Genomic DNA, 17313 nt, shown 5'->3' with positions numbered 1-17313 from the left:
CTAGAGCCTAACAAAGTGCCTGCTGTTTAATGAGTATTGTATGAATATTTGTTGAATGAGCCACATAGCAACTACACCTGGATTATAACCTAGATCTAATTTGTATTTCATTACTCAGAATACAACCTCAATACTGATACCTAAGTCCTCCTTTCACTCTGCCAACATAGAGTATATTCTCTGTTGTGTGCCTGTGCATATTACTCAGTTCATTTCCAATATAAACACTCTTGTGTACCTACTCTTGGTATATATCTGTATTACAATAGGACCTTCAACATAAATGATACGTATCTTTAAGAGGACAGGCAAATATACATACAGTTAACTACAGGCAAACTGTCCTCTTATAAACAGGAATGATCATTACATTAAAAATCAGACACGTAAGAGCTGGGACATAGCTCAGGAGTAGAGTGCTTGCCTAGTATATGAAAATCTCTGAGTTCCATCCCCATCTCCTCATCCTCTGAGAAAAAGTAATCAGACACCCAAACTGAAGACATTAGTAGAAACCATTATTATAATGGGACCAGACCCCTCCTGGGGCTTGGTGGTAAGTTAATGGTTCTGTCTCTTTTTTTCTAGCTGGTGTTTTTTAACATCCCCTTGATGGCTTACCTATGTTGGAGCTTGCTGCAGCGGTGCTTTGGTCATAGCTTCAGGTCTCATCTCTACCGAGGAAAACACTTGAAGATTATACCTGTTTACCTGCTTGTGCTTCCCCTCTACATATGGCAGGTTTATTCTTGCTACTTTCTTCATGTGACTTACGGCACTCTAGCCTTTTTATTCTCCCCATTGCGGACCTGGTTGACATTGCTGACACCTGTACTAATTCGCTGTGTGTGGACATTGAACTCCACTGAACTTGGAACATTCATGGTGCAGCTCAAAAGCCATCTGAGCGCCTGAAATCTATGGCTCACAGCTGGCAGTGTGGCAGAAGTCCAGCCTATCTCTGTGCCTGCAGCAGATGGAAAGCCAATGTCAGCGGGTGGGCTTCAGGACACTGTCACTCCGTGAACATCTGTATGTTGGAAGTGTTAACTACTGATTCCTGCAGTTGTGGACTGCAGAATCTAACAACTGATTCTTTCTTCCTCAGGAGGCAAAGAGCCCTGATCATGGAGATTCCCAAGGTGGAAGTCTCTGTTACTCGTACCTCAGCACTACTGTGTTTGTTAGGGTCATCCTGTGGAAAGCATCCAGCCCAAGCCTGGACTCCAGAAGGTGTCCAAGGTGCCATTTTATGCCTAGGGAACCCGTGGAGACTTGGGCTGGACTTTGACTACTCTTGAAACTTTACTTCCCAGCCTGTTTTCCCACAGATTATGGGCTTTCTGCTTCCTTAGTCGGGGCCGTTTGCAACTAATCAAATAAATGAATGAATGATAAATATCACAAAAGGTCGGATGGAAAAATAGCTTGGTGGTTGAGCGTGTACTTCACCTCTAGAGGACCTGAGTTCAATTCCCAGCAACTATGTCAGGTGGCTCCAGGCCACATATGTGCACAGACTTACACATAATTTAAACATAATAAAAGATAAATAGTAAATATTGTAAGAAAGAAACATCAGGGCTGGGGAGATGGCTCAGTGATTAACAGCATTGGCTGCTCTCCCAGAGCCGCCCTCCCCTTCCCCCCCCCCCCCGTTTGATTCCCATGCACATAGTAGCTCACAACTGTGTTGTAACTCCAGTTCTAGGGGATCTGACACCCTCACACAGACACACATTCAGACAAAACACCAGTGCACATAAAATTTTTAAAAACTTGAAAAGAAAGAAATATCACATGGATCTGCAATGGCTAAACATGGGAACCAGAAAGTGGGTCTGATGTCTGGGGCTCAGAGAAAGAGTCACCACGGGGCTGCCACAGACATACTTGCAGATACATAAAATGGCAAAAAAAAAAAAAAAAAAAGAGTGCCCAGGTCTCTAATAGGTTAGAAGATGCATGGCTGGGTCTTTACGAGGCGTGGCAGGTGTGGCAGGATGTCAAGGTGGGGTGGTGGAGAGGGGCAGGACCAGGACCTAGACTGGAGTGCTGGGTCTCTAGGCCGGGCTGCGGGGCCGTGGGCGGGCCTCTAGGAGAGCGGGAGGCGTGGCCTGACCTCTAAGTAGATCGGCAGGGGTAGGCGGGTCTCTAGGCGGGCGGAGGCGTGAACTGACCGCCTGCTGTCCGGGAAGGCGGGGTCGCCTCACTGAGGAGGAAGGGGCGGGGCGTGGTTGTGTTGCCGGAAGCGAGAGGCGTTCTCAGCACCGGAAATACAGCGCCAGGGCCCGAATGGCTTAAGCGTCCTGACTATAGAGTCCCCTGTGAGAGGCTGCGATGGCGAGCTCGGCAGCCGCAGCCCCCTTCCTTGTTCCGCCTCTGGAGCAGCTCCGGCACCTGGCAGCGGAGCTGCGGTCGCTTCTGCCTGGAGTGAGGGGTGAGTTGTGGGACTTGGAGCCCCGGGGCTCCGGGCAGGGCGTCGTGTCAGGGCTCCGCTCACCTGTCTTTTGCTTTCGGGGTGGTCCGGCCTCCCGCGCTACACCCTCAAGTCGGCGAAGCCCAGGAGACAGCCGAGGAATTCAATCGAGAGGTGTTTTGGAGAAGACTTAGTGAGTGTCTCTGCCCTTGCAGACTTTTCCCTCCTCCCTCCCTGCATCCTAACTTCTCTCCCCTCTGTTGTCCCAAGAGGTGACAATCCTGCCCGCTCCTCATCCCTTCTGCCACCTGTCCTCGACACTTGAGGCTGAAATATAAAACGATTTCTGGAGTTGTTTTGGAGATGTTTATGATGATAAGGGTGGAGAAGGGACGCGTTATCCTAAAAAAAAAAAAAAAAAAAAAAAAATCGTGTAGTGGTTGCAGCTTTAACCTTTTAACCCTCTGCCACCCCCAGATGAGGCCGCAGTGAACCTGTCAGGGGAAGCCACGATTCTGACTACACTTTTCTCCCGACTTCCACTGCCATCTCCACGGGTGAGCTTTCTTTTCTGGAATTTTTGTGCTGCCTCTGGTTTTCTGCTCACCTTTTACCCTCAAGCCACATTTTATTTTCTTCATTTATTAAATGGGATTATAGGTTTTACCGCATATGATTGTTGTGAGGACCAAATAGCCAAGTGCATACATAGGGTAGAAAGGTCTTCTAAATTCAGCCCAAAACTCAGTCAGGTTAGTTCCTCCTAATCTTAAAAGCTTTTTTTGATTTATAGCTGTTTCTCATACATATTCCCCATCTGACAGATGAGCAAGCAAGTTTAGAGACTTGGGTCAAGATTAATAAATTTTGGCGGTGGAGTTAAAAGACTACGAAGTATCTAAGCAACACCTATTACACAAAACCCTTTAGAATTAAACTGTTTACTTATACTAATATACGGGTAAAGTTCAAGAGATACCTGAGTACACTAAAATACATTTATCTTCTCACCCCAGTTTACCTTTCTATTTCATTCCATTTGCTTCTGTATTACTCCATAAATCTGTCCTATGCATATATACATATCTCTGTGTGTGTTTCTTCTCACACAGTGGTTAGATACTATAAGTAGTTGTGCTGTACTATAAGTAGTTTTTTTGCTTTGTTGAGACAGCCCTGGCTGTCCTGGAATGACCAGACTAGCCTTGAACTCACAGAGATCCACCTGCTTCTGCCTCATGAGTGCTGGGATGAAAGGCATGGGCTACCACCACCCAGCTAGAAGTTGATTCTTAATGTCACTCAAAAAGTTGCTTAGTTCTTTGTAATACTTGATAGAGTAACTATAGCTATAATTTAAACAGTATCCCAGGTGGATATTTTAAACTGTTTTCAACTTGAAACATTGTAAATGGCACTGTAGTGAATTGTCAGTTATAATCTTTGCATACATATGTGTGTTGATAGAAAAAAATTACAGAGGTGAACTTACAGGAACAAAGAATTAGTGCATTTTAAATAATTCTGTATTATGTAACTAAAAGTAAAGCTAGATATTGGCTGTGATCGACCAACATGTAAATGCCCTGTGCCACATTTTTCTAGAGCTACATTTACTTCAGAGTAGTTTATTTGTTAAGTGTTTATTTTATTTCATGTCTATGAGTATTTTGCCTGCATGTATGTGCACATGATTGTTTGCTTGGAGGCCAGTAGAGGGCATTGGATCTTCTTAACTAGAGTTAAGGATGGTTGTGAGCTCCCATGTGGATGCTGGGAACTGAACCTGAGTCCTCTACAAGAGCAGCTAATGCTCTTACCCTCTGAGCCACCTCTCCAGCCCAAAGAGTAGTTTACCTCACTTTTCATAGTAATCTCAATAACTATGTATCAAGATGTTGCATTTTTATTTATTTATTTATTCATTCATTCACTCACTCTGGGATTGAACCTAGGACTTCACATATAACAATACAAATACTGTACTACTGAGCTACACTCTCAGCCCTTTGTGAATGTCTTCTTTTGGTTCTGTTGGTTTTCTAGAGACAGGGTTTTTTCCGTGGAGCTCTAGCTGTTCTGGAACTCACTCTGTAGATCAGGCTGGCTTTGTACTTGGAGATCTGTCTGCCTCTTCCTCCTGAGTGCTGGAATTAAAAGTGTGCACCTCTACTGCTTAGCTGTGAATGTCTTAATGTGATAAAAATTTCCTTTTACAACATAAAACTATAAAAATATAAACCCTTTTCCTGATTTTGTGTGTGTAACTATAAAAATATAAACCCTTTTCCTGATTGTGTGTGTGTGTGTGTGTGTGTGTGTGTGTGTGTGTGTTGTTTTGAGACATGGTTTCTCTGTGAAGCTCTGGCCATCCTGGAACTAGCTGTGTAGACCAGGCTGGTCTAGAACTCAGAGATCCACCTACCTCTGCCTCCCGAGTGTTGGTATTGGGATTAAAGATGTGTGCCACTACTGCCTGTCTCCTGCATAGCTTAATACAATGGTTTTCAAACTGTGGGTCACCACCCCTTTATGGGGGGTGAGACAACCCTTTCACAGGCATCATATATCAAATATCTAGCATATCAGATATTTATATTATAATTTATAACAATGAAAGTATTTTTATGATTGGGGTTACCACAACATAAGAAACTGTATTAAAGGGTCACAGCATTAGGAAAATTGAGAACCACTGTCTTGAGCAATTTACTAATAAGAAAAAAGATAAATTGTATGACAGCAAAGGCATGGTAATGGCCTGATGCAGTAATTGGGCTGTATTTAACAAAAGACCAGGTGCTGAATAAATACTTTAGGCTTTGTAGGACAACTACTCAACTCTTTCCTTGTAATACAAATACAACTATTAGATGTTTGTAAATTAATGAGTATGACTGTGTCCTAGTAACACTCTATGTATAAAACCCAACAGTGAGCCTGGGGAAGCCTCTGGGCTATAATTTGCTTCCTACTGGACTAAGTGCAGAGATTATCTCATGGCACAACATGATTGCTTAGTATATTAAATAGCAGAAATAAGGTTTTCCTTCATATTGTAATGCTTTTTTGAACTGTCTGGTGTCTACCTAATTTCTTTCTAGTATGGGATGAATATATATCATAAGCCTGACCCCATAGACTTCCAGAAAACATTTGATCATGCTTTATAAATATTTGATCTCTTCCCCAGTAAATAGGCTGACAGCACTGATATTGAACATTTGTTCTATTAATTCTGAATTTGTCCATCACCTCATAGGAAACCCAGAGGATCTGTGAGCAAATTCATGTTGGCATCAAAGAAATTATTGCAGTATATTATTCACTTCCTAAAAATCAAGGTAAGTCACTGTGTATACACAGTTGTGTTGCATTTATAGGCTAGATCTTTGCTAAGGTAGTAGACTATATCCTGATGTTATATATTAGTATGTAAACATTATCAATATGTAAACAGTTTCTGTCGTTTAGTACCAGATAAACACACAGAAACTTATATTAATTATAAACTGTTTGGCCAATGGCTCAGGCTTCTTACTGGCTACCTCTCTTTTAGTTATTAACACATTTCTATTAATCTATGTATCTCCACGTAGTTTTGACTTACCAGAGAATGCCTGGGCATTTTTCCTTCCTAGTGGTTATGTGGCATCTCCCTTGCCATTCACTCTCTCCTTTCCTTTTCCCAGAATTCTCCTAGTCTGGTAGCCTTGCCTATACTTCCTGCCTGGCTATATGCTGCCTGTTCATTGACCAGAACAGCTTTGTTCATTAACCAATAAGAGGAACGTATTCACAGCATATAGAAGGACATCCCCCACCACATTATTATATGTGTTTGTCTTCAATGTAATATTATTATTTATATATAAACATATTATACATGTCTATTTTTCTTCACTTTTGAGCATGTGACTTTTCCCCATAAAATAGTCAAAGATAGTTTTGTAATGTGAGTGATCTCTGTAGCACTCTGTTTATGCTAAGGTACAGAGGCTATGCACCTTTGATTTCCTATTGTTACTACTTTACCTGATTCTTTAAAAAGTTTGTGTGTGTGTGTTTCTGTGTGTGCAGGTACGTACATGGGGAATAGGGTCTCTCATTCCATTGTGGGTTTCTGGGATTAAACTCAGATCATCAGGTTTGTGCAGCATGTTCTATTACCTGCTGAGCCATCTCAACTGGTTATTTTTAAAAGTTACTATTTATTTGATTGGTATGGGTGTTTGGCCTGCATGTGTGTCTGTGTACCACATGCATGTCTGGTCTCTGCTGAGGTCAGAAGTGGGTATTGGATCCCCTGGAACTGAAGTTATAGACATTGTGATCTGCCATGTGGGTTTGGGAATTGAATCTGGGTCCTCTGGAAGAGCAGTCTGTACTCTTAAGTGCTGACACATGTCTTCAGCCCTCAACTGATCCTTTATAAAAAAACATTCCATTATTTGTGTCTGTGTATGTATGTGCACACATAAGTGCATGTGTGTATTCAGATGCTCATGGATGTACATGTGAGTACATGCAGAGGTCAGTGCCTTGTGTTTTGAGAGAATCTTCCTTGGAGTTCACTGATTACCCAGGGAGCCTCCTGTTTCTGCTTCAGCAGCACTGGCATTATAGGAACACTTCATTGTGTCTGTCTTTCTCATGTAGGCTCTGGGAATTAAACTCAAGCTGTCACATTTGTGTAACTGGCACTTTATAAATAGGCTTCTTCTCAGCCCCTAATTCACTTTTCTTTCCAGTCCCTACCCTCCTCCACCTAGCATTACATCATACCCTGTTTGTAGACAAGTTAAGTGCCCACCAACCTGGTCTGTAGATTTCTACCTTCACTGAAGTTATGATGAGAAAATAAATGAAAATATGTTATAGTTCATCTGGGTTACTTACAAATGCTTTAAACTTACAGTGTTTTGTCCACAATTATCAAAGGACCAGTGTCCTTAATGATTGAATACACATGGAAAGACTCTAAAACTGTTGAACTCTAAAACTAAAGAATGGCAGGAGGGGAAATAAAATGGCATAAGAATTTAAGTAAGACTTGAGTCTTGCACTGGTATGTGATATAAAGCATGTGTGTATCTGTTACCTCATAGTTCTGTAACACTTACAAAAGCAAGTGGTGACATGTGAAATGACCAGGCTACTTACTGTTTGGGTTTGGCTACAGGGATCACCCTGAGAAAGCTGGTGCGGAATGCTACTCTGGACATTGTGGATGGCATGGCTCAGCTCCTGGAAGTGCTTATCTCTCCATCTCAGAGGTATCAGTGCCACAGTGTGGGATGACAGTTAATGGGCTTCCTTGACTCAGAGAGGAAAAATTGACCCTAACAGCCAAGTTATATATTGTCCCTCATGGCAGACAATTTTAGGTGACAGGAACCATGGTTATTGATATGTCCTTATTAATTCCTTTTTCCAGCACTGAGAACAGTGACCTTATTTCCTGCAATAGTGTCTCCGTAGCATGCCAACAGGTGCCTGAGATTCCAAAAGGTGGGTAGAAGTAAGCTTTTAGCTGCTGGCTGAAGCAAAAAGACCTCTCATATCCAGCTTCCAGCTTTGCCTTACATAACTAATTTAATTTCTATAAAGACTTTAAGTGAAATAACATGTAGTTTATTATCACCAATATTAATTGACTTTAGTACTTTTTGTCATTCCTCACACTGGATTTTGGTTTGGTTTTGTTTGGTTTTGGCAGTGCTGGGGATTGAGCCCAGGGTATGCCATCCAAGCACCCTACTACTAAGCACTGCTCTTTAAGTTCAGACTCCTCTTGCCATGGCTCTGTCTCTTGTGGAAAAGATAGAGTTTGCTCTCCTGTTGCTGTCCCAGGAGCAGCATCGGAGAGCACACTAAAAGAGTTATAAAGCAGAGCCAGGCAGATGACTAAGAGTGGTTATCAAACTAAGACTGGTGTGATAACAAACACCATGAGACAGTCTTGTTTCTTCTGGTGGTGAAATTAAAAAGCCTTTTAATCCTTTGTCCAGGCAGAGGGTGTAATAAGAAAAGTTTTACTTTAAAGCAGTGTTGGTTGCCCTTTGCAGTCTTAAGAGAAAGAGTTCTCTTCTAATTTTAGTGCTTTTGATTTTTCACTCATAGATAACAAGGCTGCAGCCCTTTTGATGCTGACAAAGAGTGTGGATTTTGTGAAAGATGCACATGAAGAAATGGAGCAGGTGAAGGCACTTTCCGATCTTCCTGGTCATTGGAAAGCAACTCTATGACCAGTAGATGAGAACTGACCATGGAGACAGGGAGCCCTGCAACTTGATTGAATGATCCCAGTCTCACTCCTTTCCTGCCTTCCATCTCCCAGTCTTCTGTCTTGTGTTTTAGTGCCACCTCTCTGTTCCTCTCTGGACAGGGAGGAGAATGTGGTTTATAAATTGATGCAGTTTTGTATCAGGTAGTAAAGCAGGTGACTAATGGTAGTGGTGGAATGTTTGCATTTACATATATGATGATATGTCATAGGCTGTAGAAGAATGTGACCCTTACTCTGGCCTCTTGAATGATTCTGAGGACAACTCTGACAGCCACAATGATGAAAATGGTGTATTAGGGCTTCCAAGCAATCGGGACTCATACTGGTCAGAAGAAGATCAAGAGCTCATAACCCCATGCCTTGCGTTGGTGAGAGCATCCAGAGCTTCCCTCAAGAAAATCCGGATCTTAGTGGCTGAGAATGGGAAGAAGGATCAAGTAGCCCAGCTGGATGACATTGTGGATATTTCTGATGAGATCAGCCCCAGGTAAGCATGTGCCACACTTAAAAACAGGAGCATTGTGATTCGAGCTGCTGTTGCTGCAGGCTTCCTTCAGCTTTTTATATTTTGAAAATTTTCAGGCCTAAAAGAAATTGAAAAAGCATTTCAGTAAATAGCTCTATATCCTTTATTTGGATTCTCATAATCACCTATTTCCTCTCTATATACGATATGTTTTTTTCTAGATCATTTAGGACATAAATAGCTTCTTACCATTAAATATTTTATTTGTAATCTCCTAAGAGATTAGTCACATTCAAGAAATTTAACATTTGATGTAATAATAATATCTAATACTTATTTTTTTCCCTTGCCTCCAAAATGTCTTACATAAATTCTGGGTTCCATTAAGGTCTCTTACTGCATTTGGTTGGCATCTATTTTGTTTCTTGGAATTTACAATAGTATTTGTCCCTTCTAGTCTGACTTGACATTGGTATTTCAGAATTACACATTGTAAATACACAACAATTTGGATTCATAAAATTATTTTCTCATAATAATAATAAAGTTAGATTATGAGAGTATTTTGTACTTCTCTCTGTATCCTTTTGGGGAAACACATGGTGTTGGTTTTTCTTGTGGTAATAAATTTGTTCACATGATTAAAGTAGTGGCCTCTTTAGAAGGGTACCTTTATCTAACCTGTTTAGCTTCCACTCATGAACTCTGCCTGTATCACTTACTATACTGATGGTTTCAAATCCTCTTGTGTTTGACTCAACTAATCATTCCTTATCCTGTGAATCATGGGCATTTTTACTCCAGCTTCCTAAATAGGAGGTATTCGATTCAGTGAACATTGACTAAATTGCTTCTGCATAGCATACCTGCTTACTCAAATTAAGGAACTGGGTTGATTGTGTACTAGAAACAACCACACTGAGCTCTGTGCCCCCTTTTTGGTTAATGGTTATATTTTTCTTCTCTTAGTGTGGATGATTTGGTTCTGAGCATTTATCCACCTGTGTGTCACCTCACTGTGCGGATCAATGTAAGTACTAGCTTTGAATTGGTAGAATTATATTAGTCTCTAGTATTTCCTATAAGCTACAGAGCATTTTTATCTTTGCCAAACCTGTGTACCATTAAGATAGTTTCATAGTTCTTACGTATCTTTGTGCTTGATAAATACAAGCTGAATTTGAGTTGGAATAGCTATGTACTTTGATACTTTTGTAGCCACTTGGATGACCATTTGAAAATAGAAAACAGTGCTTTAAGGAGTAGAATTCTTTTTGTTGTTGTTGTTGTTTTTTTTTTCATTTATGGGGGGCACAGGTAGGTGTGTACATATGCAGAGGCCAGAAGATGATGAGTGGGCTCTGTTACTCTCTACCTTATTACCTTGAGACAGGGTCTGTCACTGAACTTGGAGCCAGTCTGGCAGCCAGCAAGCCTCAATGATCTCATAATCTCTGTTCCCCATAGCTCTGTGGTAACATGGTCATATCCAGTTCTTCTTTTCTTTTTTGATTTTTTTTGAGACAGGATTTCTCTGTGGTTTTGGAGCCTGTCCTGGAACTCGATTTGTAGGTCAGTCTGGCCTCAAACTCAAAGAGATCCTCCCTACCTCTGCCTCCCAAGTGCTGGAATTAAAGGCATGCTCCACCGCCGCCCTGCCTTCCTTCCCCTTTATAAAATGAGTTCAAACTCAGGTCTTCAGGACTGCACAGCACTGAGCCACTTCTCCCGCCCCTTGAAAGCTCTTTTTAAATGATTGTCTTATTATTACGTGAATATTCAAGGTCTCGTTTTTTTTGGTGCCAGGGCTCAGGGTAAGTGACATCTCTCTCTCTCTCTTTTCTAGTCTGCAAAATTGGTATCTGTTTTAATAAAGGCGCTTGAAATTACAAAGTAAGTCTGAAGACTTCTCCCTACATGTGAGACTAAAATCATCTGCCCAGCTATTCTCAAGAACTGACACCATTTCAGAGCACTGGGGAGGGGAGCTGTGGATGTGGGTAGGGTGTGGAGTGGCCTGTCTGTGAAGAGGAATGCCTTCTTACTGTAGTTTCTTCTATGCTCCTCCTGGTAATGGCTTTTCCCTGCACATTAACAACTCTTTTTCTGTTTTATTCCCAGAGCAAGTCATGTGACCCCCCAGCCAGAAGATAGCTGGATCCCTTTACTCATTAATGCCATTGATCATTGTATGAACAGAGTTAAGGAGCTCACTCAGCATGCAGCCAACTCATGAGCTTTCTCTTCTCACTCTCACAGCCAAGCTCCAATGTTTGCTTTTATTTATTTATTATTTTTTCCCTGTGTCTGCTTTTAGAAGTGGAGCTTTGATAGGGTGCTTGCTGGATAGAAAGGAAGCTCTTGTCTGTATTTCATAAGAGATTGTTATCAAAATTGTAGGCTAAGACAGATTGTCAGCTATCTATAACACTTATGAGTGTGATATGCTTCTGTACTAGACACAAATTTTTGCTCTGAGCTGTTTCTTGGAGATTCTTAAGGAAGTTGTCCTATTCTCTATTTTACAGTAAAGTATATTGTTTTATTAAGATTTTGATGATCTCAATAAAGTGCTAAGCTATGTGATTAAATGTGTCATTTAATGTGTCTTCCAAAGTGTCATTTAAAATCTTTTATTGTGATCCAGGAATGTTGGCATACACCTTTAATCCTGACACTTGGGAGGCAGAGACAGGTGCATCTCTGAATTATATGCCAACCCTGTCTATATAGTATGTCCCAGAACAGCCAGAATGCTACAGAGAAACTTAGTCTAAAAAAGAATAAGAATAAAAGAAACAGGCTGGAGAGATTGCTCAGTGGTTGGTACCACATAAGCTAATTTGTTAGTGTCTTAGGGTTTCTGTTGCTGTAAAGAGACACCATTGAGATTTCTCTGTGTAATAGAGGACTTGCTCTGTAGACCAGGCTGCCCTTGAACGAGATCCACCTGCCTCTGCCTTCTGAGTGCTGGAATTGAAGGTGTGCACCACCACCACCAGGCCCAAGGCAGCTCTTATAAAGGAAAACACTTAATTTGGGTGGGAGAGATAGCTGAGAGCTGTTCATCGAGATCCACAGGCCACAGAAAGTGAATGTTACACTAGACGTTATACTACTGACTTGAACATTTGAGAACTCAAAGTCTATTCCCTTTTGCAACATTTCTTCTAACAAGGCCACACCTACTCCAACAAGGCCACACCTCCTAATAGTGCCACTCTCTATGAGCCTAAGGGGCCATTTTCATTCAAACCACTACAGTTAGTATTGGCAAATCAGTTCAATCTGCTTGTTGGGAGAGGAAAATAAAAAAGGAAACAGTAAGGAGGAGGGAAAAATAACCCAGAGCAATAACAGAATAGGAGCAAGTTGGCATGCTAAATTGATAGGCTATTAAATGGGAGGAGAGAGATCTGGTTGGGGATATAAGCTATGAAAACTGTCCGGCCTGATAACCAGACTCAGTTGCCCATGCAGTAGAATACCAAGCTTGGCAGAGGGTGTGCGGATTGAAACACTTAACAGACCACCATGAGTAGTGAAGAAGCTGCTGCCGTTTATTACAGAGGGTAAAGGGCTTAAATACCCAAGCCAGGGGATGGGCTAAGCATAGGAGGAAGTCATACACCACCCACACCTGGGGTCAAGGTATAGACACTGCACACCGGAAAGTTCTGAAAACAACCTTGTTTGCTCAATCTTGCTTGCACAGAAGTTCTACAGCTGGGTGGGGAGGAAGAGAGCTGTAAGGGACAAGTACTTAAATTTCCCAACACTCAGTCTCTCAATGTTTTTTCCTCGGTTACAAGAAGTCTGTCTAGCCCCTGGAAGTTCCTCCATTATATTCCTGTTCTCTCCCAGTGTGACTTTGAATAACTGAATTACAGATACTGGCCCTAGTCTGTGCTTTCTTCATAGGTGGACTCTCAGATCCTGGTACATCTCCGAGTCTTCCTTAAAAGGGGTCTGGTTGCAAAAGCCGGCCCTTCCCTCAGCTTCTCCATAGCCCATGTTGTTTGGAGTGTGTTGTTCAAATCTTGATGCCCCATCATGAGCCAGGTTTTGCCACACATATTTCCTAGGGGTTCAGTGGGTCCCAAGCTTTCTCAGATTTAGGGTCCCTTACGCCTTCTCCAGAGCTCTGTCATGGGTCGTGGTGCTGTTCTCTGCTGGTAGGTTCAGCCTCTTCCAAGCCTTTCTCATCACCCTGCATCTACCAGCTTGCTCCTCTGGGCAATGGGAGTGAATGGAGATTGTGGAAATCTTGGCTTCACACCCCAGTAACCATAATTCATATCTGACTTGCTGTAGTTAAATTTTTCTTTCAGTCTGAGTTCAGCCTCTGATTTGGGTTGCCAGCAGTGGGATCCCATGGGCCCAGAGACCCTCCAGGTGTTTTACTGGTGGGGTTCAGCTCTGTACTCATAAATAGGCTTCACAGAAAAAAAAATCCTAGGCTTGTTTCTGCATTTTTGTAGTCCTTTCTCTGTCTTGTTTTGTTTTGTTTGTTTGTTTGTTCTCTCTTTAGCTCTTTACTGTCTTGGGTTTCTTCTACCAACACTCATGGTCACCCATGATCTATTCCCAAGTTTTGTTGTACCAGAAATGCAATCTGTTAAGACTCAAATGTTGCTTTCATTTAGGCCTGTGAGCCTAAAGGTTTTTGAGTCTGCTCAGAAGTGCATGTAAAATGAAAATACTGATTCTTTTTTTTTTTACATACATAGAGATGACCACAAAGTCCCTCTGGTGCTCTGTTACCTGCAGCAGTAAATACTTCTGAATGTTATTCTGGTTTTTCTATGCCTCAAAAGATTTTGGTATTCAGCTCTGCCTTAGTTACTGTTCTATTGCTGTGAAGAGACACCAAGACCAAGACAACTTATAGAAGAGGGCTTGCTTACAGCTTCAAAGGGGTATTAGGGTTTCTACTGTGATGAAACACCATGGCCAAAAGAAGGTTGGGGAGGAAGAGGTTTATTTGGCTTATACTTCCACACTGTAGTCCATCAGTGAAGGAAGTCAGCACAGGAACTCACACAGGACAGAGTGCTGGAGGCAGGAGCTGATGCAGAGGCCATGGAGGGGTGCTGCTTACTGGTGTGTCCATCATGGTTTGCTCAACCTGCCTTTCTATAGAATCCAGCACCATGAGGTCAAGGATGGCACCACCCACAATGGGCTGAACACCCCCTACCATAAATCACTAATTAAGAATACCCTACAGTCAAATCTTATGAAAGTTTTTTTCTTAGTTGTGGTTACCTTCATTCAGATAACTCTAGCTTTTGTCAAGTTGACATGAAACTAGCTAGCACAATTGATCTCTTATCAACCTGACATACAAACAAATCACAGTTAAGCCATAGCCTCTCCATTTTTTGTTTCATTCCCAAGATCTCAGATTATTGAATATCACTGGGGTGGTTTGAATGGAAATGGCCCCCATAGGCCCATAGGGAGTCTCCTATTAGGAAGTATGGCCTTGTTGGAGGAAATGTGTCACTGGGAGTGGGCTTTGAGGTTTCAGATGCTCAAACCAGGCCAGTGTCACTCTCTCATCCTGCTGCCTGTGGATCCGGATGGAGACCTCTCAGCTACTTCTCCAGCACCATGTCTGCCTGCACAACACCATGCTTTCTCTGCATGATGATAATGACTAACCCTCTGAACCTGTGAGCCAGCCCCAATTAAATACTTTCCTTGTAAGAGTTGTCATGATCATGGTGTCTCTTTACAGCAATAGAACACTGACTAAGACAACCACAAATATAAAACATATTACAAGCTTAAAAGTCCCACAGTCATTACTAATTCAAACATTTTAAAAGTCCAATCTCTTTTAAAACCTAAAACCTCTTTAAAATTGCAGTTTCTAAACTGTGGGCTTTTGTAAAATAAAAAATGAGTTAAACACTTTCTTACTTCAAGAGGAAAGAACCAGGGCAAAGTCACAATCTGAACAAAGCAAAAGCACACTCCAACAGTGTAACCTAGTGTCCAATATCTGGAATTTACTCATGATTGGGGTTCTCTTCAGGGACTCCAACCCTGCCATGAAGCGGCTGCTCTTCATGGCCCCTTCACACCTTCAAAATCAGCACCATCTGGGTGACATTCACTAGCAAATTCAGCTACCAGCACCTTCAGTGTGCTGATCCTGAGTGAACACTTCCCTGTAGATGGTACCTCAATGATTGCTGAGTTCTTTTTTTTTTTTTTTTTTTTTTTTTTTCTTTTAAGATTTATTTATTTATTTAGTGTTCTGTCTGTCTGTGTACCAGCTGCCCAGAAGAGGGCACCAGATCTCATTACAGATAGTTGTAAGCCACCATGTGGTTGCTGGGTTGCTGGGAATTGAACTCAGGACATTTGGAAGGGCAGTCAGTGCTCTTAACCTCTGAGCCATCTCTCCAGCCCTGCTGGGCTCTTCTTAATCACAGCTAATTCTTCTACCCCAGCTGACCAACATCCCCTATCCCAACAAAACAAAGGTTTCACTTTAATGGTTCTGGTCTCTTGTTAATCACAGCCGATTCTTCAGCCCCAGCTGACCAGACACCACAGATTCGTCACAAAATGACCCGGTAGAGTATTTCCCTTTGAAACTTCATAAACCAGGCCTCTATCCTCTTCTTTGCTTTCAATACTCTTATCTTCCAAGTTCCTGCAGAGCAGTCCACTGAACTCTCAACACTCAATGACTTTTCTAGTCTAAAGTTTCAAAGTCCTTCCACAATCCTTTCCAAAACAACATGGTCTGGTCTATCACAGAACACCCCAACCTCCCCCACCCTTCATCCCCTACCCCCACCCCCTAGTACCAAACTTCTGCCTTTGTATTTTATTGCTTCAAGAATCTCAATTCTGTGTGGAATATTATTATTATTATTATTTTATTACTTTTTTGTTGTTTTGTTTTTCAAGACAGGGTTTCTCTGTGTAGCTTTGTAGACCAGGCTGGCCTTGAACTTGCAGAGATTCACCTGCCTCTGCCTCCCAAGTGCTGGGATTAATGGCATGCATCACCACGGCCCGGCATAGAATATTATTTTAACTGTGTAAGGGTGTGTTACATTTGTTTCTGCTGCTTTTGTTAAAGATGCAAAGACATGTTACATGTGCTTGATTGAATAAAATTAACATGAGGACAGGAGGTTGAGTCAGCAAATAGCTGACAGGAAATAGCAGGAAGAAACTAAGTGTAAGGAGGGTTCTTTAGTGGGGGCTGAGCAGAAGGACAGGCCCCTTTTTTTGGGAGACAGAGCAAGGAGACAAGATTAGCAACTTGCTATTTATCCTCTCTGAGCCACAAGGATTTCACCTCAACCTTTGAATCCTGAGTTCTATAGAAGGATAGAGATCTAGATAAAGTTTCCTTTAGCTGCCCACTATGATAGAGCCAGTTGCCTGAGGGAACAGAATTCTTGCCTGGCTGCAACCCCTGTGGCCTAACTGTGTCTATAGCTGCAGAGTTGCAAGTGCCGATTGGGACAGCAGTTGCTTACGGCAGCCATTTTATTGAATGAAAAACAACACAGTTCCAAGTTGAAATAGACCAAAAACTCAGTAACTGTCATTGCTGATTACCTCCTAAAACAATCTCAATGGCAGCCATGGTATAGGCACAGAAGGAGGAAGATTGGACTCAGAGGTAGTGGAGACCTGTGGTGTAAGTGGGGTCCGTAATTCAGGTTACACACCATACCTCACAGCAGCTTTACACTGCTTTTCAATATGTGTTCTTCTATATGAGTGGTTCTCAATCTTCCTGATGCTGAGACCCTTTGATACAGTTCCTCATGTTGGGGGGACCTTCAACTATAAAATTATTTTGTTGCTACTTCATAACTATATTTTGATGTGCACCACCACCCAGCTTATAGAGTGTATTTTTTTATGTACTGAATTTTCATACTCCTCTATTGGGCCAAATCCATATTATTTCCATCAGACTTGAGCTGTGGGATATTCAATGAGTATAGAACTCATAAAGACTTCATTATAGCTAAATTTATATTATCCTTTGGGGTCTTATGCTATGTGTTTTAATAGTTTTATTCGTTTATCTTTGGATCTTTTACAATAATGGCTAGGGAGAGTACTAATCAATGTAATTTTAATATTACCTAAAAA

General features: G+C 41.8%; 3 protein-coding genes across 3 annotated transcripts in view; all 3 read left to right on the top strand.

The window, feature by feature from the left end:
- Tmem62 (transmembrane protein 62) overlaps positions 1-1409 on the top strand; it is a 30634-nt gene extending 29225 nt beyond the window's left edge. The window contains exon 14 of the mRNA XM_051183604.1: positions 589-1409. Within this exon, the coding sequence (XP_051039561.1) occupies positions 589-915 (327 nt within the window). The 3' untranslated portion in view covers positions 916-1409. The remainder of the gene's footprint in view (positions 1-588) is intronic.
- Adal (adenosine deaminase like) overlaps positions 1-17313 on the top strand; it is a 181657-nt gene that overhangs the window by 31525 nt on the left and 132819 nt on the right. The gene's annotated exons all lie outside the window — the stretch shown is intronic.
- On the top strand, positions 2298-11765 carry Ccndbp1 (cyclin D1 binding protein 1). The gene is made up of 11 exons (XM_051183607.1): positions 2298-2440; positions 2553-2612; positions 2897-2976; positions 5682-5763; positions 7602-7695; positions 7857-7930; positions 8543-8619; positions 8918-9195; positions 10144-10204; positions 11021-11067; positions 11296-11765. Exons 1-11 carry the CDS (start codon positions 2341-2343, stop codon positions 11408-11410), a joined length of 1068 nt encoding a protein of 355 aa, XP_051039564.1. The 5' UTR covers positions 2298-2340; the 3' UTR covers positions 11411-11765.

This window comes from Phodopus roborovskii, unplaced genomic scaffold (genome assembly GCF_943737965.1).
Source record: "Phodopus roborovskii unplaced genomic scaffold, PHOROB, whole genome shotgun sequence".
Lineage (NCBI taxonomy): Eukaryota > Metazoa > Chordata > Mammalia > Rodentia > Cricetidae > Phodopus > Phodopus roborovskii.
Note: the sequence above shows the minus strand (reverse complement) of the source record. Positions and strands in the feature narration are given on the sequence as shown.

Excerpts from the sequence above, each read along its gene's own strand:
- Ccndbp1 (XM_051183607.1), top strand. The coding sequence starts at position 2,341 with ATGGCGAGCTCGGCAGCCGCAGCCCCCTTCCTTGTTCCGCCTCTGGAG. Across the intron at positions 7,696-7,856 it reads CTTATCTCTCCATCTCAGAG|CACTGAGAACAGTGACCTTA; the intron begins GTATCAGTGCCA and ends TCCTTTTTCCAG. Across the intron at positions 10,205-11,020 it reads ACCTCACTGTGCGGATCAAT|TCTGCAAAATTGGTATCTGT; the intron begins GTAAGTACTAGC and ends TCTCTTTTCTAG.